The sequence below is a fragment of the Eleutherodactylus coqui genome, chromosome 2 (assembly GCF_035609145.1).
Source record: "Eleutherodactylus coqui strain aEleCoq1 chromosome 2, aEleCoq1.hap1, whole genome shotgun sequence".
NCBI lineage: Eukaryota > Metazoa > Chordata > Amphibia > Anura > Eleutherodactylidae > Eleutherodactylus > Eleutherodactylus coqui.
Genome location: NC_089838.1, coordinates 193,256,935 through 193,279,172, shown reverse-complemented (window position 1 = coordinate 193,279,172; position 22,238 = coordinate 193,256,935). Strand labels below are relative to the sequence as shown.

Sequence of the window (22,238 nt, the reverse complement as noted above, 5' to 3'; positions counted from 1 at the left end):
GAGAACCAGGACTGACAAATTTAATAAAATCATTTGTATAAGGCGGCTTTCTTGGCTTAGAGGCGTGCCGGACCTTCCCTGTCCAGGGGGGCCGAGGCACGTCAGGGTGAGTTATTTAACACTCTTCACCCCAATATCAGACACATACAATTATTGCATGATCCTATTTTTCATTTTGTCCCTGGAGCGCTGCCTTTGTTTCTAATTATTCCTTTTAACACCATACCATTTCTAGGTCCAACCTTATATGTTGACTGATTTCTTATAATATCTGGAGAGATACAAATCTCCTATATAGACAAAGAGTTGAATGGTAATATTTGTGCTGCCTTCAGCCACCAATAGTAGGGAATAGCTCAAAAATGCTTTAAAAATGTGGATGACAAATCCAGGAAAACTTACATTTACTGGATTTATTATAAATTCAAACAAATGACTTTTTAAAGTGAATGAAAGCCACCGATCAACATTTTTTATTCTAGTAGGTCCAAAATTATTCATTGTTTAATACATCTTGATCGTGGTGAGAGCAGCTTTTCAAATACAGAGCTCCAAATCCCCAGCTTAAAAATATTTTAAATTCCAAAATTGGATTCTGACTGACTGCAGAGGCCATTTGTCGAGGTCTGGTAAATAGTTTTTTTCACGATTCAGGCTAACTTGTCATTATGACTCCAGAATTCCTATATTACATGGTGGAAAGTTTTCCTCATTATACAAACATTAAGGCCCATTTAGACACAACCATTATTGCTCAAAATTAATAATCACGTCTAAACGCACATGACAATCGTGCACTTTTCGTACACTAGTCTTTCATTGCTGACTTCTAGACATCTTAAAAACCGTCGTTCCTGCTTATCAGGACCGCACACTGGGTTCTTCAGGGATAGCGCTGATAGCATTTTTTCAGCAGCTATGTCACTGGAGAACAATGGAGCTGAATGCAGATAACAGATCTCCCGCTGTTATCTGCATTCAGCAAAAGGTTTAATTTGCATGCTAATAAGCTGCTAAGTAGCTGAATAGCTACTTAGTAGTTTATACAAAATGATCCCTCAAAGCTGATTTTTTAGTGATCATCTTTGCATCTAAATGGGCCTTTAGACCCATGACCCTGGAGTGCAGCATAAAATCAAGTAAGTAAGTTTTATGTGAATCATTTCAGTGTGAACTCACATGGAATCGAAAAATTGAGCAATCTGAGTGGATAAGGCATGGTCATCAGTGCTTAGCCTAGCCAGGTCAAGAATTTCAAAAAACGCCAAACTTGTGGGGTTTTCTTGTGCAATGGTGTAGAGCATATACTGAAAATGATGTCACTAAGGAAATGTATCCAGCAAAAGGGGATCCTGATAGGAGGGTTACAATTTGGTGCAAACAGCATGAATCAATGACTCTTCCTATCAGCTGTCCAGAGCACATTAGTATCTCCAACTAATTTGCAGCAATTGCAACGAGCTATCCAGTCCGCATGGGCCAATAGTCTTGCAGAATGATCTTTGCACGTGATGGAATCTATGCCATGATGAATTGCTTTGGTTCTGAAGGCGTAATTAGGCCCATTGTACTACTAGATGGATGTCTCTAATAAAGTGGGTCATGCAATGTATACTTCTCCCTCTGCCATAGTAAGACAGGTTCCTTAATGGGTATATCACAGAAAAATCTTTAGTTTGTCACATACTAGGCTTACTGTTTCTTTATATTGCATTATGCACACCCTGTTTTCTTACACTAACATTGGAGGTTATTTCTGTAAATAAACTTACAATGTTTTTCCATTTCCCATTTCTGTTGTATTTTGTTGCTATATTCTTTGGCTTGCCTTTTGTTATGGCTTAGTGTGTAGAAACCTGAAACCAAAAGGAAAGAAGTTCAGTATTCATCATCGCAAAGTAATAACACAAAATAGTGACTGACGGGGACAGACCTTTTATAAAGCGCTCAAAGCTGTCAGACAAGTAAACGGCATCTTTTGGAAAAAGCTTTGTCTATCCCTGCAAGAATTTCTTCATGGAGAATGATTGCATGACAGCTCTATAACTTTACACTGATCACTTCTCATTTCTTAAATGCCAGCAAGTTGTACTCTATTTTATGGCAGCCACACCCCCTCACATTATTCTTTCAGCACAGAACTGAGTACAGTAGACACAGCATAGAATGATGCCATCTTTGCAACTTTTCATTATAATAAAGGCATTATTAGATGTATGATGCTTAGAATCCAGCATAAAACGCTTATTCAAGGGAAGCTGCACTGAATGGTGCTGAACAATGTGGCTCTTACCTCAATAGGCTCATTTCTTCTACACACATTGTATAATCTCATTGAAAGTTATGTACAACATAGATAGGAAAATTGTTTTTGAAACTTTAAAACTTCTTCCAACTTTTACTTCTGTGAGGCAAGTCAGAATAACAGACTAACTTTTAGTTATGGATAGGTGAAGCACTGCTGTATTAAATACTGCATGTCACTAAAGTCAACTTTTCAACCAATATTTTCTGATATACATTCATGATTTTTGCTCTGATAAACAATGATACAAAAGGTCTAGTGCAACTAATAATCAGTATGGGTTTAGTCACACGGGCTCATCCAGGCGCCGATGCGCCCGTCTTCCTGCTTGAAGAAGACGGCTGCACTGCAGGTGCGGACGTCTCTCCGCAGCGCCGGAAGAAAGAACACATGACCGGCAATGGAGCTGGTCATGTGTTCTTTCTCTGCACCTGCAGGAAGACGGGTGCATCGGTGCCCGGATGCGCCCGTGTGACTGAGCCCTAAGGCTGCTTTCACACCTGCATTAGAGCTCAGTTCAGAGTTTCCGTCTCTCTGCCCCGTTTTTGGAGGAGAGAGACTGAAAAAATAATCCCTTTTTTTCCAAATTTAATTTTAGTGGGGTTTCAAAAAAACAGAAAGTCTTCTGCATGCTTCCATTTGGTCAGATTTACATATTTTTTGCACAATAAAATAATGCTGTAGACTGCACAATTTTTCTGTAAAAACCCCCCAGAAACTTGACAGAATGGAAGCTAGCGGAAGCCTTTTTTGTTTGTTTTCCGTTTTTTTGAAACCCCATTGAAATCAGTGGGGGAAAAAATGGATCCGTTTTTTTCTGCTTTATTTCAGTTTCTCTCCTCCAAACAGAGCAGACAGATGGAAACCCTAAACTGAACCCTAATGCAGGTGTGAAAGCAACTTAACTTTAATGCCAATTAACCAGTGGTACATTGTGCTGCATATATCAGAAACATACTTTGCATAAAATTGTTTTTCTTTATTTATAAACATTTGCTGCAGTTTCCGCCATGTTATCATTGTAGTCTATGCAGTCAGCATGCCAATAGAGCCTTTAGCAGCAACGAAGCTAAAGGCTCGTGTTCCTTACTGTAAAAGTTCCGCTTGGGCCCCTCTCATAACATCACTTACAACAACTTTATTTATATACGGATTTATTTATTTAGAGCCTCGTGCTTTGAAAACCCTTGACAGGGTACATTGAAAATCATGAAAATTGGGTGGCGATATGGACTTTTATCGCATAGACATCTTGTGACAGAGTATCACAAAATCATGTTTGTTTTTGGTAAAACTGGTCATCTCACGTCACATATCTTGTGATATGTTGAGCCAAGAGAAAAGTTAAGAAAGGGCACATCTGAACATATGAGTTTATTTTACTTCCTGTATTGTCCCTTAATCTCTAGAGACTCTAAGATCCTATAGTCCATTGCCTATCCTTTTAAGCTGGGCTCACATGTAGTGGCAGTGTGCCACGCAAGCAACTACCACAAATTGCCAATTGCCTTAAATTGCTATGGTTTTGAAGTGTTATTGGCCACACACAGTTTTTACAGGTGCACACGCTTTTAGGATGCTTCATCTGTAAACACTTCACATCCAATAATCACATTGCCAAGCCCCAGCAAAATGTGTGCAGTTTTGCTGCAGAGTAACTGGCCAAGTATCATGTAAATTCTGCTTGTTGACTTGGGGTTTGCAGGTGATGCAGAATTATGGTAATTGTGGCACAGAGGACTGGAGTAGGGATGTTGGGTGAGATAAGTAACTTATCTGCTCTTTGTAGACTATGGTGGCAACAGAGGTGGATGTCAGAAAGTGGCATCAGACTTTGTGGCAGAAAAAGAGCATCAGTGTTGGGTCTCTGACTGACTTCATGTGGTATGTGGGGTGCCTGGTGTAGCTTTATCTCTCCACTGCTCCACTCTCCCTCAAGTTCTGAACTTACTGTGGAGGTCTAGTGCCAGCAGCTGTGATGAAAGCAGAGCTGGATAGCAGAAGGAGAGTAGGAATGCTAGGCCTCTCAATGGCGGGCTGTGCATGATGTATAACAGTGGTGCTCAGTCTCTAGATGGCTAAAAAGTTTGTTAGGCCTCAGATGTGACTTTAGCTCTCCCTTGCAACAGTCTCCCCCTTGCTCTTGTTGCGGTAGTCTGATTCCAGTGACTGGCAGACCCAGTACAGAGAGGGACAACAAATGTGGTGGCCTGCAGGCACCTTGGCCTACGGACCTGGTCAAAACTGTGACCCCTATATAACTATGCCACTGGTCTTACAAGTTTTTGGGAATGGAGTACATCATTATTTTTGTAATTGGTTAAAGTCACTGTAACTCAGGGCCCATGGTCAGACTTCACTATACTTCAGAGAACGTACTATCTTGGTTGAATTAGAAATACTTAACCTTGGACTACAGGTTCATTTATATCGTAAATGAGAAACTTCTGGTGTTCTTCCATCTAGTAATAACCAAGTGGTAATGTCATGGGATGACTATGAATCTATAAGACTTTGTTCACATAAAGATGGCACAGATTTGATGTAGATTCTGCAAGGAATCTCAGTGAATTCCACAGCAAACTTGTATCCCATTACTTTCAATAGCAATTCGCAATGATTTTTGCTCTGCACATGGATTTGGAATCTACGTGAGGAAAGAAGTGACATGTAACTGCTTGATATGGATTCTGTGCCAAGTCTGTGCCAGGAAATGTGCACATTTGTCCATTGCAAAAGGGCTAAATCCATGTGCAAATGCCCAAGCATACAATTACATAGCTACAGCAGAAATCTCCATCTCAGCTGCCCCGATTTTTGAGGCACAATCTGTGTCGCGAAATCCAATGCAGATTCCACTCATGTGAATATATCCTTAAGGAAATGTTCCATCAGTTGAGCAGTGTAGGATTCTAAGCAGAAGTTGGGCATGGCTTTTAATTAGAGGTTTGTGAAGTATATGTCAGAGTGAGAAATCCAGGTGCAACAAAGACCTTAGCAATACAGACTCCAGTTACAGGAAGAGAATTGGAGGTAAGGTAACTAGGGGTGATGAGGTGGAAGAAGATGTAGTTAAATTAAAAAAAATACATATATACATTAAAGTTTCAGTATATGTCTCCTATTCCCTAGCTAAATAATATTCCTTTCCCTAAAGTACTTGGAAATGAGAAATATGGAGACAGAACCTATTTTAAATACATTCCTAGAATCTATTTTCCAGTGCATTAAAATATTAGTATATTAGTTATTTGTGTTTGCTGAATGGTATGGAAAGGAATTCACCAAGTGCAGGTGTCTTCAGAACTAGAATATTCATAGCCTTAAAACTTGCAGAACACAAGCAGGTGTTGTCAGAATCCACTTTGATTACATTTATTCCTTTGCTGTTCCCAAGAATTAGTTTTCATCTTCAGAAAACAGTTGAATTACCATTTTCTGGCAGTACATAATTTTATTTTCGTTTTTCTAGTTCCAAACTAGACACACTTATGCCACTCAGCAGTCACATATTGTCCTATTTGCATTGTTTGTATCCGAACAAAGCTAACACAAAGTGATACTACAAGTACACAATAGAACACATGTACAGCACAAATAATATCTGCCAAATAAGTAAATGGGAAAAGGATTTGTTTGGCTTCGATTTCTTTTATTCATATTTCCCTTGTTCTAGTTCAATGCACAATTGTTTACAAACGTACCTGCAAATACCTTTCACCTGTACACGACTGCAACATAACAGCTGTATATATTTTCCATATTGGACATAATAAGTTGCTTTCTGTTATTGCTACTAGAAACACTACATGTTATGTTAATACTGTAAGTACATTTTTATGTACGGTAGTCTGCATGTTGTTTTAGTTACATTAACTATGATTATTGAAAATTATATTAAAAGACTGGAACAAGTGATTATTAGAGAGGAGCGAGCATACTCGCTAAGGACAATTGCTCGAGCGAGCATTGTCCTTAGCGAGTACCTGCCCGCTCGGAAGAAAAGGTTCGGGTGCCGGCTTGGGGGAGCGGTGAGTTGCGGGAGTGAGCTGGGGGGGAGTGGGGGGGGGGGAGAGGGAGAGAGAGATCTCCCCTCCATTTCCCTCTGCTCCCCCCCGCTTCTCCCCGCCCCCTGCCGTCACCCGAACCTTTTCTTCCGAGCGGGCAGGTACTCGCTAAGGACCATGCTTGCTCGATTAATTGTCTTTAGCGAGTATGCTCGCTCATCTCTAGTGATAATTCATAATACATCTTACTTTATTCTTGTACTCTATTTTGTTAACAGGGCACACTACAGAAGTTCGTGGATGACTTGTTTGAAACCATATTTAGCACAGCACATAGAGGCAGTGCTCTTCCTCTTGCCATCAAATATATGTTTGATTTCCTGGATGAGCAAGCAGATAAACATAACATTCATGATCCCCACGTGCGGCACACCTGGAAAAGTAATTGGTAAGTAAGAAATTACAAAGATAGATAGATAGATAGATAGATAGATAGATAGATAGACCCCGTTCACATGGGAAGATATGCAGCCAACTAGCATTATGCTTGCTAAACAGATGAACAATCAATTGCTCAATCATTGGCTAATCCCATACCTTTATTACAGTCTGATGATCGGGCGAACATTTGTGTCCAATGATTGGATGGTGTAAAAGGTCCTTAACTCTTAAGCCCCATTTACACAGGACGAGCTGTCAGGCAAATGATGCCTGACAGTGCATTCCAGTGAAGCGCGCTCCTTGGCTATTATACAAGAGCGAGTATCGCTGACATCACTCAGAGCACAGCTGGCATGGAGGTGGGGCGTTCAGCAGCGCTCTTCCCCCCACCCGCCTCCATTCACTGTAAGCAGACAGTCATTCCGAACTGAACAACTACTGTTTACACTGAACGGCTGGTCGTTCTGTTTTTTGCATGCAGAAAGTAAACGACTGAACAACTCTCGTACAGCTGCTGCATGCAGCAAGAGGACATTACTTACCCTTCCGTATCCTCTTCGTGGCTGTGCGGATCTTCTATCTTCTCCTATGTGGATGTGAGTGGGTGCGCTGGTATGTGGGCTCTCCCACTGGCCGCCGAACATGCGCAGTGGAAATACACTGTAAAATAGAGCATGCTGCAATTTGTTTTCCGGACCAAACAAATCCGCATGATTAAGCTGCGGACCCCCCATGTCTTCCTATGGGTGGCTTGAACTGCAGATCATTCCGTAATTCAAACCCGCCCGTGGACATAAGCCCTTAGTTGCAGATTTTGCTGTAGATTTCATCCTCTGCAAAGCCGAATGCTTCAGCTGAGCCTTCACATTTTAGGCTAAATTAATACTGCATTTGCAGTGTCCATTTCGTGAATGTGCTGGGAAAGCTCATGACACATACATCAAATGTATCCATACATCACCATTTACTTGACAGAGAGCAAAAGTGTATCCTTTTGACCTCTGTCCGACTGATATACGCACATATACCTTTCTTTTACTGTATGGCATAGTGCAGTTCGCATGGTTTGTATTTTTTTTTTTTACAAAGGACCCTATGGGCAATGTATGACACTGTATGACTGTACAGTGGCATATGTCAGAGGCAACCCTTGAAGGTACAGTATGCACCAGGAAATCCTCCTGAAATGGCCTAAGGGCTCCTGCACACGATCGCATTTGCATGCATATTTGTGTCCATAAAATCTGCGCAAAGAATATGCAGTAAATAGAGCCCATTGATTTAAATAGGTTTTTTCACACTGTTTCTTTCCCTCACGCTGGAATAAAACCCAGCATGCTCTATTTTGGTGCACAATTGCACACCAAACGCCCCTGTCTGCACAGAATCATGCAATGAAATGTCCGATTTCGCGCAGAAATTTTAAAATATGTGGGACTGAGTAAGCTAGTCCGCCTACCTAGTTGGTCAGCCTGCCCACTAAGTTGGCTGGCCCGCCTACTCAGACATGGTGCCATGCCGGTGTCAGCGGTCCTGGAAGCACAAAAAAGAACAGTAAAAAGCATCAATACGGGCGCGACGGCATGGGGCTGCGTGCCCTGCCTAGAGCATGTACATTACAGTATCTTTAGCGTATATGCACTTACGACCGTGTGCGGCTGCCCTTACAGTTAGAAATGTAGAGAAAGCCCCAACCTGTGTGTTCCACAGACTCTTTCTGTGTAGGTGGTACATTCCTATCAGGTCTTACAGGGGTAGCTTTTCCTGCATTGTTTATATACATTCTGTAATCATATTGATACGTTTACAATTGTTCTGCAATACATTTACTCGCAGGCATATTATATGACTGCAGAAGCGGAGCTTGTGACTTGTTAGTTTATATTTAGTTATGCAAGATCTATATCTCGCTGAAACCCAGCGCCGTTCAGTTGGTGGTTCAGGATGACAATGTATTTTCTCTTTTGATCAACGGCTCGGTGAAGCCTGTATTGCAGGCTCATTGATGAGGAGGTCTGTAAAAAGTGACTCAAAGTTAATTTAATCTGATTGCAAGGAGATCATTTCTTCATTTCCTCTCTACCCTCCCTCCACCCCTTTAAATAAACCTCCTGTTCATTTAGCCTGAGTGGCTGCAATCAGTTTGAGATTAAAAGCGCAGATAATGTTAATAATATGCTAATGCTTCATTAGTCAGACACTTATTGGTGCCCAGGCTGTGTGTACATGTCACTGCTGTGTACAGATCCAGCGCAGTGTCACTGGAGACAGCAAGAATCCCACACGCCTAGTCTTCTGCTTCTGCTTATTATCTGCACAGTACAGGTCCCAAAGGTCCTTGATAATAATAGCTCTTAGCAACAGGTTAGACAGTAGGATGCACCTATAGGGTCTTGTGGTTCAAATATATTATGGAGATCAGAGCACAAATGCCTTATGCAGATTATGGACTGTTTTCAGCCAGTTAAAAAGTCTATTGGTCAGCTTATTACTGCTAAAAGAAAATGAAAAGGGTTCTCTGGTTGCCGGACAACATTGCAGCAATAGCTTCAGCTGTTTTAACATAACAGTACTTATCCATCCTTTGCTGTAGGGATCTAGCATTGTTACTCTGCTGTCCTCCCAGTGATTGATGTTCTGCTGTCCTCCCGGTGATTGTTGAGGAAGCTGACATCTGTGGAAGTTACCTGACCGCTGCAGTCAATCAAAGGCTGCAGTGTGACTGCCTGTTCTCCTGGCATCAGTACCCGCATCCTGGGTGCCATGATGCCCGGAGCTCAGAGACACTGCAGCCTCTGATTGACTGCAGCAGTCAGGCAGCTTCTACTGATGTCATCTTCATCAACAGGAGGACGGCAGGACAACAGTGCTGGATCCCCACGGCAGAGAACAGGTAAGTACTGCTCTGTTTATTTTTTTTAGCTAGTTAGAGCTATTGCTTCAATGTTGTCCGGTAACCGGAGAACCCCTTTAAGCAATGAAGACAGGGCTGCCAACATTAGCAGCGGTGCATGGATAAAATGGGAAAAGATTTTTCTCCTGCATTGTAAAGTGACTGCTCACCTTTTAATATGATATTGATTTAGGACCAACTTTCTGTGCAAATCAGTTTTCTTGATATTTCTTTCTAGTAGTCAGAGCCCCATTTTTTTCTGGTACAGAGGTTCAAATACTCTACATAGACATTCAGTAATAGGATAAAATTCTGAGAGTTTAGAAGCCTACTTCATACATCGATCTCCATGACTAAACAGTACAGAAAGCCATATGTAAGTTGCACTTAAGAAAATTGGGTGCAACAAGCTGTACAAAAAAAGGACAACCATCTATGTGCTATCCAAAATTCCCAGGCCCTGCACATTGCATGTGCTATTCTCATCTGTGATAATGTATGGGAATAGGACATTCAGCAGCTTTTTTCACACGAACCATCAGTCCATGTTCAAAATCAGCCATGTGAAAACCTCATATGCTATTATGGGGTCGTGTGCTGTCTGTGGAATACCCGGCCAACATACAGCCCTAGTACATGGCTGTGTGAATAGGTCCTTAGACCTGGTCATGTGCCAAGTGCAAAAAATGTATCCACCCTCATCACATCTGCTACACCCAGCTAACGCATTTGTATGACAATCTTTTCCATTTACACATGAAAAATTGATGCCATAAATGATCTTATGCCTCATTTTAAACAGTAACCATTGTATGTGTTTGATGCTTAATACCTTTTGTTTCTCTTGGCAGCTTACCTTTGAGGTTCTGGGTTAATGTCATCAAAAACCCCCAGTTTGTCTTTGACATCCACAAGAATAGCATTACTGATGCTTGTCTTTCTGTGGTGGCACAGACATTTATGGACTCATGCTCAACTTCAGAGCACCGCTTAGGGAAGGACTCACCTTCTAATAAACTCCTTTATGCCAAGGACATCCCAAGTTATAAAAACTGGGTAGAAAGGTGAGTTGTAGACATTGATTTTGCATGTAATTACCATTTACATATTTGTTTAATCACTTTCTTACCCTACAGCAGTGGTGGCGATCCTGTGGCACGTGTGCCAGAGGCGGGACACAGAGCCCTCCCTGCTGGCACGCGCCACCGTCGGCCACTCACGACGTTAGTGAATACTGGCAGGAGCGCTGCTAGCTGTGCTGTTCCAGGTTGCCACTGTGACTTCAGTGTGCAGCCGGGATCCTCCTTCACCCTCCCCCGACGTCTCCTCTTAGGTTTTGCGAGAGCAGGGGAGAAGGCATCCAGCAGCACACACTGACGTCACATTGTGCACTTGGGATCAGCGCTACTAGCAGTGCCGCTTCCACGAGGAGGAGGGGGTAAGTATATGGGTCTAAGGGGGGCAATATTACTACTGGAGCCAATGTGGGATGTCACTATTACTACTGGGGCCACTGTGGAGGGTCACTATTACAGCTGGGGCCGCTGTGGGGGGTCACTATTACCGCTGGGGCCGCTGTGGGGGGTCACTATTACCGCTGGGGCCACTGTGGGGGGGGGCTCACTATTACCACTGGGGCCACCGTGGGGGGTTCACTATTACCACTGGGGCCGCCGTGAGGGGGTCACTATTACTGCTGGGGTATGTTTACACATGGCAGAAATGCTGCAGAATGTCCTCAGAGGAAATTCCTGTGGCAAATTTTGTAGCATTTCTGCAGTCATAATCTGCACGCTCTCTATTTTGAAGCAGCCCTGTCCTTTTTATAACAATGCAGGTAAAAATCCTACGTTGTGATAAGCCCCGCCCCCTGACATGTTGGCACTTTGCGATAAATAAGTAGGTTTTGGGTTGCAGTTTGGGCACTCTGTCTCTAAAAGGTTCACCATCACTGGCCTACAGTATATTCTTCATATTTAATTATAAACTTTACATTATAAAATAAACATTCATAAAATTATCCATGTACCTAAATGTTATAAACCATTCTTGTTCTATCAAGCAGATTGAAAGTTCTCTCTCTCTGTATTTCTACAATCCTTTTAAAGGGGGTTTCCAGTTGTAAATTACTGATAGTATATCCTCGGTAGAATGGTAAGGTCTGCCTACTGGAAACCCTGTTAATTAACCGTTTACCAGGCCGATCCTTTTGTGGGACAAGCTGATTTCTGCAGGAAGCAGACAGCTCCATTCTCACTGCAGTGGCCAGGATTGGTATTACAGGCAAAGTTCCCACTGAAGTGAATGGCCTGTAATACCAAGCCTGTCCACTGCAGTGAGTATGGAGCTGTCTGCTTCGTGCAGAAATCAGCTCAGTGCATGAGCACAATGGTGTGGTGAACAGCGGATCAGTGGAAATGCCAGATGGAGGATCCTAATCATTCTACTATTGATCCTGAAGATAGGCCATCAGCAGTTTACAAATGCACAACTCCTTTAATAGTTTAATGAAAGAGAGAATGTGGCTTAACAGCAAAAAGTCAGGGCTATTAGAAGTGTTTGGTATATACCGTGTTTCCCCGAAAATAAGGTTTTGCTAAAGTGCTAAATATAAGGCCTCCCCCGAAAGTAAGACCTAGCCCTGTCCCTGCTGTGTAATTCTGCTATGATGAGCTCCCCCTGGTGGCTGGAAGCTGCAATACCGTCCCTAATGTACAAGTGGTCTAGGAACTGCTGTGGGTGATCGTTACAGTCTTCAGACAGTATGTGGGACCCAGGTACTTTACAAACCTTATTTTTTGTGGCCCCGTGTGTGTGTGTCAGGCAACCAGTGTGTCACTTTGATTTTTTAAGGGGTGATCGTTACAGTCTCCAGACAGTGTGCACATGGAAATAATGGTAGTAACAAGAAACTCTTGATAGTTTGTCTGACTATGCTGGTTTGTGATGACAACTACTGTTCAGTATATAATAAATGTGAATTCTTCTTCATGGAAAAAAGACATCCCTGAAAATAAGACTTATCACATTTTGGGAGCAAAAATTAATATAAGACACTGTCTTATTTTCAGAGAAACAAGGTATGATGATGGAATAAGGCTGGTTTCACATCTGCATTGGTACCTCTGGTTGGAGGTTCTGTCACAGATCTGGCTCAAAATGCCAGAAGAAAAAGCCAGGCAGCTGGGTGGAAATCAGACAGACCTCATTATTGTTAATGGGGTCCATTCAGTGCTGTTCGGTTCTCTCCTGAGACAGAGTCGTTCAGCCGCTGGGATTCCCCCTTCCAAATGGATTCCCCTTTCTGAATGGATTAGTAAAGTAGCATCCCCAACACAGATGTAAAACCACCCTATGTTTGTATTGTGCATTCTGTCCTGTAGAACATAGGTTCAGTTATAAATAAGGTGCAAGATTAAGAATACACCATTTAGAGTCATATGTATTCTGCTGTAGGATAAAGATTTATAGAGAGGATCTTCCTCTTGCATATGTTGTAATCTTCTGGCCTGGTAAGCTGCCTTTTAGTTTTTTTTGGTAGCCTAATTCATTTTGAATGCATAGAACATGTAGTGCCATACTATACATATCGTGCCGGCATATGCCATTTCGAGTGTGTGCAGTACAATTTTCTGTCCAGTACCTCTACAATAAGCATGCTATGATTCATTCTTTACGTTATGGTTAAAGTGTGGTAAATATGCAAAAAGGAGATGTTTTAGCAATATTCCGTGTATTTGATCTGGCGTTTTATTGAATGAAGAATTCACAGTTGGTGGTAATTATGTTTTACATTGAAATAGAAAATAGTGATTTTTCTAGCTGCTGTGTTCCCACCTGTACCAGCTATCACAGAATCAAAGTACAGCATGCTAATTCCGGCTTGGACTTATTCACGGTTGTGTTTTCTTGAATACAAATTCATTTGCAGACTTGTGCTTGCCAAATGAGGATTTATGAACCATGACACAACTCAGCATTTTATAATTTACATAGAATGGGCTCTAAAGGGTTAAGTTTCAAAATATAGGTTGTAGCAGTCAAGGGTATTAGGGTTTTCCTTTCCTTCTAATTTGCTGTACATTGCCTGTTGTCAAGAGATGCCCATCTCTAGTAACAGAGATAACAAGATGGAGATCAGGAAGTAAAGGAAGGGGATAACTTGACTTGCTGGTTGAAGTGTATAGAGAGTAGAGGGGAAGGAGGAGGAGAAAAGCACAGACATGCTGTTAGAGCCAATGGTTAGTTATTTATTGTTATTTATTTACATATTCACTGTTCAGTACTTCTCTATAGTTGTCCATGGTTCTGTTATTTTTGGTGCATGTGTTACAGAGAGTTTAGGAGCAAAATATGCAGTTCTTTGTGCACAGTGTATAGAAGACAGCTCACCATCTCAAAGAGAACTGAAAATCAGAGATACAGCATGCAGAAGGGAAAACTGGTGATAACTGCACAATACAAGGCCTTTTACATGGCCCACTTGCTTGTCGGTTGATCGCTGATCCAATGTATATCTCCTCGAGTGAACAGGGAGATGTACAGGCAGCCCTTGAGGACTAACAATCATGCTAGTGATTGTTCATCCCCATAAATTGATCCTGAGGCCTTAGTCAGACGGGCGTTTTTTTGCGCGATTTGCGCATGCGCATGCGTCCGGCGATTTTTTAAAACCATTGCTTTGCAATGGTATCGGACACATGAGCGCTTTTTATGCGCTCGTCCGATAAATTATAGAACAGAAATCGCAGATCGCACCTATCTGCAATCTGCGATTATTGTTCTCTTCACTATATGCGCTCAATGGGGCCGGCGGCAGCAGCGCCGAACCCATTGAGAACATATAGAAGACAAATCATTCTTCTCTGCCACAGCTGTAACAGCTGTGGCAGAGAAGAATGATGTTTGCCCATTGAATTCAATGGAGCCGGCAATACAGCCGACTCCATTGAAAGCAATGGGCTGCCGGCGTGCGCGGGATGAATTGTCAGCGCTGAGCCAATCAGGGGGCAGGTCTGACTCACACCCCCTTCACACCCACTGCAGGCCGGCCGCGTGGAACTCCGGCTGCCGGGAGCAGGTGAGTATGTATATTTTTTTTATTTTAACACTTTTCTGGATGAATTGCAGGGAAGGGCTTATATATTTAAGCCCTTCCCGACAATTCATCCCACACTCGCCCGCAGCGCATTGCTTTCAATGGAGTCGGCTGTATTGCCGGCTCCATTGAATGCAATGCACTGGACAGCTCCAGCCCGTTTCTAATGAAACGCGGCTAGGAGCAGATTTTCGGGCGATTTTCGGGCATCGGTCACGCAATTTGCGGATGCGCATCCGTCATGCGATCCGCAAATCGCGCGAAAAAACACCCGTCTGACTAAGGCCTCAGTCTGTATAACAGAAAGTTAAGCGCTGATTGACAGGCTGAGAAAATGGCCAAAATAAAAGGACCTTAATGGTCAGGTATAGTCTGATTTCTCACAAATTATTCTACCGAGTCTTCTGAAAAATTAGGTACATTTTAAAGATTTATCTTCTGTATGAAAGACTGCTGATAACACATACAAGCTCAGATGTGCAGTATTGTTAAACTCAACTTTTCTGCATCTGCAAAGACTTTAGTTATCGAATATTAAACAAAATATAAAATATTTCTGTTTATTGTATACCAGTTGCTACATTTTGTCTGTGAAACAGCATTTTCAGTGATTTGGAACATTTCTTAATATTCCTAATAGAGACGTGATCCTCTGTTTTTATTAATGAACATGGCTCCCATGTACTCCCACACACAAGTCTTATACATACTGTATACATACATATGTACATTGTGGGTTTTAGCTGATTAATAGGCTGATCAAGATCTCAGAAAAATATTTATAAATTCTGAATTTAATATCTGCATTCATTATTATCTAATGTGTCCATGTTCAGTGGAACTTGTTAAGTTTTTATAAAGTACTCAGCAAGTATCACTGTGATGTCTACAGGACACCTGTGAGCTATTCTAGTTTCAGATTTCTGATCCTAATTATAAAATCATGTATCATGTTGGTGACTTCTTTGGTGCACAGAATGTCAGAATGAAGAAATTAAATATGTAAATGATTGAGTCTAATTAACTAGTTGACAGCAAGGCACAGATGTGAATGGCAATGACTGATTGCCTTCCTCATGTTACGTCCGCCTTTACTGGAATTACATGAGGGATGAAGGACATGGAAAATACAGCATTCCTTAATGAGTCAGAAGATGTGAAAATCTTTAGAGAATGAAATAGAATGAAGCCCCAAAATACAACTAAGATGCCTTCATGAGTCATGATCATGTAAAGCTATATAAAAATCTACCATCTTTTTATGACTGCACAAAAGGAAAATTATGCTAAGGAAATTGTCCAGCTTCAAAACTATTGATAGCCTGTCCTCAAGATACGCAATTAGCAGCACATTAATGGGGGGCTGTTACCCAGGACCCCCACCAATTATCATAACTATCATAAAAATTTTTTTTTCAAAGATGGTCATCTCACAACACACAACTTGAAACATACAGAATTTAGCGAAGAGGAAAGGAAAGAAAGGACATTTCTGTACCATGGAACCTGATATAAAAAGATCTTGGTATACTTACCATACAGTGGTGCTGTACATTCCCTAAAAGTTGCACACTATAGGAATTCCCTGAGTTTACTAGTGACCCAAAATAAAACCACTTTATGGATGAAGTGATTATGGTATTTTAATCAAAATGTTGCATTTTACCCATTGATATTACTGCTGTATAAGGCTAATTATGTTTTGTGGATTTATGTAGATGTGTGTACTTCTAATCTTATACTAATGCATTTTGCATATTATTCTGCTTCCAGGTACTATTCTGACATTGCCAAAATGCCATCTATCAGTGACCAAGATATGAATGCTTACTTGGCAGAGCAATCGCGTATGCACATGAATGAGTTCAATACCATGAGTGCACTCTCAGAGATCTACTCATATGTTGGAAAGTATAGCGAAGAGGTAATAACATGCATATACATAGTTTCCATAGCATATTTATGATATCCATTTGTCTATGTTCTACTTTCAGTAACAACATTTAGTGTGATTATGAACTAGATTGTGGGAGAGATCTCTGTATAGACTGGAGATACATTTATACATAGTTATTTGGTCGCCCCTCAACCATTTTTCATCAAACTGTATATCCTCAATTTCAATCACCGCTCTGGGTACAGTAGTGCACCGATTCCGTTTATTAGTTTGTTCACCTACCTTTAAACTCACTCAAAGGCTTCTTTCCCATGAGTGTATATCTGCCGGCCATTTTCACGGGCGCCGATATACACTATGTTGGGAGAAATAAAATTGGTAAACGGGCGCACCTATCAAACGTTTGTGCACCCGTTCAGACAGCATGGGTCCCGGCGCATATGTGCCGAGACTACCCTGTCGACGCCCCCTTTCCCCCCCTCCGCATCGCAGGCTCACCTCTCTTCTCCTCCCCGCTCGTTCTTTGCAATGGGAGGGTGCGGGACGGGACGGAGCTAAGCACCGACCCGTCCTGCCTCCTTCCAGCAATGGGAGGAGGCGGGATGGGACGGCACTTAGTTCCGCCCCTGTCCTGCCCCCTCCCATTGCAGAGAACCAGCAGGGAGGAGAAGAATGGTGAGCCTGCACGGGGAGGAGGAGAGCAGAGTGAGGGTGTTTAGCAGCCACGCTGCTAAACTCCCTCCAACCTGCGGCCGCTACCATGGGCTTCCATAGGCGCCTATGCAGCGACTGATGTACTCCGGCCCAAAAGACAGTTCCAGGACTTCTTTTGGGCCCGACATAGGAAACGCCCAGGGCTATATTGGCCTGGCCGGGCGCTTTTACGTCTCAGGAATATGGCCATGTGATCTGATGCATTGGAATCCAATCCATCAGATCACAGCATATATCAGCTGGCCGTGAAAACGGACGGTTGATATACGCTCATGGGAAAGAATCCAAAATCTGAGATGTCTTTTTTGTACACTGCTGCCCAAAACTGTACACAGTATTCCATGTGTGGGCTGTGTAGTTATTTGTAAAGTGGTAGAACTGTATTTTATCATATGCACCTATTTCCCTTATGATGCTCGCCATGATTCCATTTGCTTGTGCAGCAGATGCTTGACACTAGTTAATCCAGTTAACCTTATTGTCAACTAAAATCCCCAAGTCGTTTTCCATGTCAATGTTACCCAGTGGTTTCCCATTTATCATGTAATGATGACATGTATTTCCCTGCCCATGTGGATAACCTTACATTTATCAATGTTTAACATCATTTGCCATTTTTCTGCCCAAGTCCCCAACTTATGCAGATCCATTTGTAACCGTATTCTATCCTCTTTTGTGTTAACTACTTTACACAATTTTATATCAACTGTGAGGGCTCAGTCACACGGGCGCATCGGCACCCGTACACAGGCGCCGATGCGCCCGTGTGGCTGAGCCGTTACTGCCAAAAGAAGACGGCCGTACCTGAAGACGGCCATCTTTCTGCAGAGCTGATGAAAGAACACATGACCGGCAATGAAGCCAGTCACATGTTCTTTCCTCCGGTGCTGCAGAGACGTCCATCTTCAGGTACGGCCATCTGCTACCTGCAGTAACACGGGCGCCGATGTGTCTGAGCCCTTAATATTGATATTTTACTCTACAATCCCACTACAAGATCGTTTATGAACATATTAAATAGGGCCCGATACGGACCACTGTTGTACCACACTAGTAACGGTGACCCAATCAGAGTGTGTACCATTAATAACCATCCTCTGCTTTCTATCACTGAGTCAGTTACTTACCCACAAGGCCCATGAATGAGCTTTCCTCCAGGCCATTATATAATTTTTACTAGATATCATGCAGTAAAAAATAAAAATAATACCATAAAGAAATGTGCAGGACCAAAACAAATTAAACTTTTTCTGCTATTGGTATTTTGAGAAGACAGGGGGCAGATATTGTGTAGCAAACAGAGGTAAGCTTTAGGGACTTTTCACACGGGATAGAATAGGCTGCACAATGAACCACAAGCCACAGTAAATTCTGCACCAAAATCTGTAGACTACCTGCGGATTTTGATGCAGAATTGAAAATGGCTTAAAATCTGCCTGCAACTTTGCATCAAAATCCACAGCTAGACTTGCGGATATGGTGCGTCCTGCGGCCTAATTCCAGCCAATGTGAAAGGTCCCTCAACCACAACTGATGTACAGTATCTATGTTCCCCCTATTTTGTCCGTTTTGCATTTGATGTTAATAAAATCAGGAATGTGTCCAGAATTTATTTAACATGGTATAAGTAATGTTTGTGAAATTAATTTAAAAGTAAACATGATTAATGAATCAAGTAACACAAACCCACTGAGCTGCCCTACTGATTGGCTGTCCTAATGCCCACTGTTTGCCAAGCTACTTTGCTATGAGGAACCTATTTTAATAATATAGGCATCATAAAGAGAGATACCTCTTTTGGCTAAATGACTGCCTAGCATTTAGTTATGTGTTACTAAAATGTTATTATAGTGGATTTCATTTATTTATAAAACACCTTTGATAATGACAATTTTACGACTTATATAGGATGTACTTATTTTATTTCAAGTTCCATAACTGTTTAGTGAACGGGGCTAACAACTATTAGATGGATCATAGCATCATTTAAGATTGCCTTATCAAATTCATGTACTCAACTGGGAGTGTTAATGCAGAAGATCAATGTATACCGAGTCTGTTATTGGTTAACTTTGTATTTGGAATTTGGAAAGTGAGAAACACTTATGAAGTGCTGCCAGCTCTGTGATGAGTATAGCATCTGAGGCTGACATAGAACATCTGGGGAGCCATCGACATATCAACAAAGAAATTAAGAAAACATATGGACCCTGTTCAGAAATAAACTTGGATACATACTGATAAAGAGACACATGCAGAAGTAGTACATATTGTATGCTTTATGATAATGATTCCCTGGATAGTAAGTAATTCATATGGTGTGATGATTTCCTATGCAGCCAGCAAAGTCAAATCTAACTTGAGAGTTTTAATCCCTGAGCGTTAATGGCTTTCCCGGCTTTATGGCAGGATACATCTCATTGCCCAACACATCTCATTGCTCAGCCCATCTCAAATCTAGCAGGAAATTCTTCATTCTAATTAAAAACTTACTTAATTATTGGCTGAGGGAAATTAATTGGCTACTGATATCAGCTTGCCAGCACAACAGCTGAGAATAGTTGAGCAAAATGCTTAGTCTCACTTTGCACATATGCACCCTTTATTTCTTCCATGGCACTGCCTGAATCTATAAATGTTGTTTGGTTAGAATAGTTATACTGCAGTTATCAGTCAGCAACTATTTTTTAGGTGTAAGGGCCCATTCACTCGTATTCATTCTGTATTTTTTTACTGATTGGATATGGAATGAATTCAGACCCATTGAATTAAATTGGTATATTCAGACGTGTGTGTAAAAAAAATTGCAGCATGTCCAATTTTGGTGCGTATCACGGGCAAAATCGCCCATAAAGGTCTACGGGAGTGTAAAAAAATGCAGTGAAAGCAGATGTTGCATGTATATTCGCAGTGCTTTTTTACACATGTTGCCATGAGACAGTGGAAAAAAAGTGAGATCAATTGAGTTTTCTTGCATCTGCTTCTTATGCATGACAAATGCAGTGAAGGCAGATGCAACATGGACATAAAAGCATGCATACACACTAAAATTGCACATAAACATGTAGTGAAAATGGTGCATTTTTTATGGACCAAAATTGCATACGCCCATGTGAAGGGGCCTTTCACACAGGACGGATTACCACCTCAGGCCTCTTTCCCACAAGCGTTTTCACGGTTGGACGATATACGCTGTGATCTGATCCATTGGATTCCAATGCATCAGATCATATGGCCGTATTCCTGTCATGTAAAAGCGCCCGGCTGTCCAATATAGCGCTGGGAGTTTTTACGTTGGGACCAAAAGATAGTCCAGGAAGTATCTTTTGGGCCGGAATATGTCGGACGCTGCATGGGCTCCTATGGGAGCCTATGACAGCGGCGGGAGAAGGGAGGTGGGAGGGAGTTTAGCAGCGTGACTGCTGAACTCTCTCCCTCTTCTCTCCTCCCCTCCGGCTGATTGCAGTGGGAGGGGGAAGGGTGGAGTGGGGCAGAACTAAGCACCGCCCCATCCCGCCTGCTCACATTGCTGGCTGCTAAGCTCCCGTCCCTTGTCCGCAGCCAGCAATGGGAGGAGGCGGGATGGCACTTAGCTCCGCCCCCTCTCCCTTCCATTGCAATCTGCTAGAGGGGAGGAGAGAGGAGGTGAGCTGACGAGTGGGAGGAAAGGGCTGACGGCATAGCAGCCTCAGAGTATATGTGCCGGGACCCATGCTGTCTGAACGGGCGCACAAATGTTAGATTTGTGTGCCCATTCATGAGCTTTTATTACTCAGATCATAGCGTATATTGGCCAGCCATGATAACGGTGCCTGATATACGCTCGTGGGAACAAGAGCCTCAGGAAGCTGCCAAATTCACATCTTCAGAATATATTGAAATCACTGCAAATTTCTTTCTGGATTGCATCCCACATTGTTTTTTTCAAAAAGCCAGATATTAGTTCAGGGGATCTTTCTCAGAACCATATGCATTTTTACATTTGACCATATGCGCCATAAAATCGCATGAATGAAGAATTTCTGCAATCAAGTCCCGAACCTTTCCATTCACGTGGGCCGCTGCTGCATATTGGCAAAAAATTACGTAGAAAACCATAGATTGCTGTAAAATGCTTGGAATGACTAATAATGTTTGAAGTGGGCCAGCTGTTTTCTTTTCCCAGTGTTGTAGGCTGTGTAACTCCCTCACCCTCCCTTTTTTTTGCCACTCCCATGGAAGTGTATGGGAGCTGCCTGTGTATTTTGGCAAAAAATATGGCAAGACCTACCTTTTTATGTAGCGTATAAAATCGATTGCATATGTGCTTTTTTTCCTGGCGCAATTTTTTTACACAGCCAAGAATCGTTCATTTGAATGAATACATTGGAGTCCAGTGCTTCGGATGGTCGCGATTTTTGGGAGATTTTTTACATGGCTAAATACCAGTGTAAATACAGTTGTGTGAATAAGGCCTAAGGTAAAAATGATATGTAAAACTGTCAACAAAGAGTGGATTTTGCCTAGATTTTTTTTCTACTTTTGGTGCGTTTTTTTGGTACCTGATGTTTTTTTAAACACCGCATGCTCTAGGTTTGGTGTATTTTTTCTATGCATTTTTTACCATTGGCTTCTCAAAACCCCAAATAGTATGTGTGAAGGAAGCCTGAGCATGGTTTTATGCATAACATTTTCTAGAAAAACGCCACCGCAGTTTTTTGGGGGCCAACACCTGACGTAGCTCCAGTAAGGAGAAGTATAAGTCCTTCCTTTATATTTAGATTTTTCTTATTCACTTTTGGCTTTGGCTCAAAAACTGCAAGAAAAATTGCCACATATGATATTGTCTGTTAAATTAGTTACCTATCTTATTCCTAGTAATCAATTATAACCTTATGGGTGCT

At 42.0% G+C, this 22,238-nt stretch overlaps 1 protein-coding gene across 2 annotated transcripts in view; it reads left to right on the top strand.

Annotated features, from left to right (window-relative positions):
* Positions 1–22,238, top strand: part of PLXNA4 (plexin A4) — a 683,798-nt gene that overhangs the window by 649,481 nt on the left and 12,079 nt on the right. For both annotated transcript variants that reach the window (XM_066592134.1, XM_066592133.1), the window contains 3 exons: positions 6,591–6,760; positions 10,498–10,710; positions 16,518–16,668. In XM_066592134.1, the coding sequence (XP_066448231.1) occupies positions 6,591–6,760; positions 10,498–10,710; positions 16,518–16,668 (534 nt within the window). The remainder of the gene's footprint in view (positions 1–6,590; positions 6,761–10,497; positions 10,711–16,517; positions 16,669–22,238) is intronic.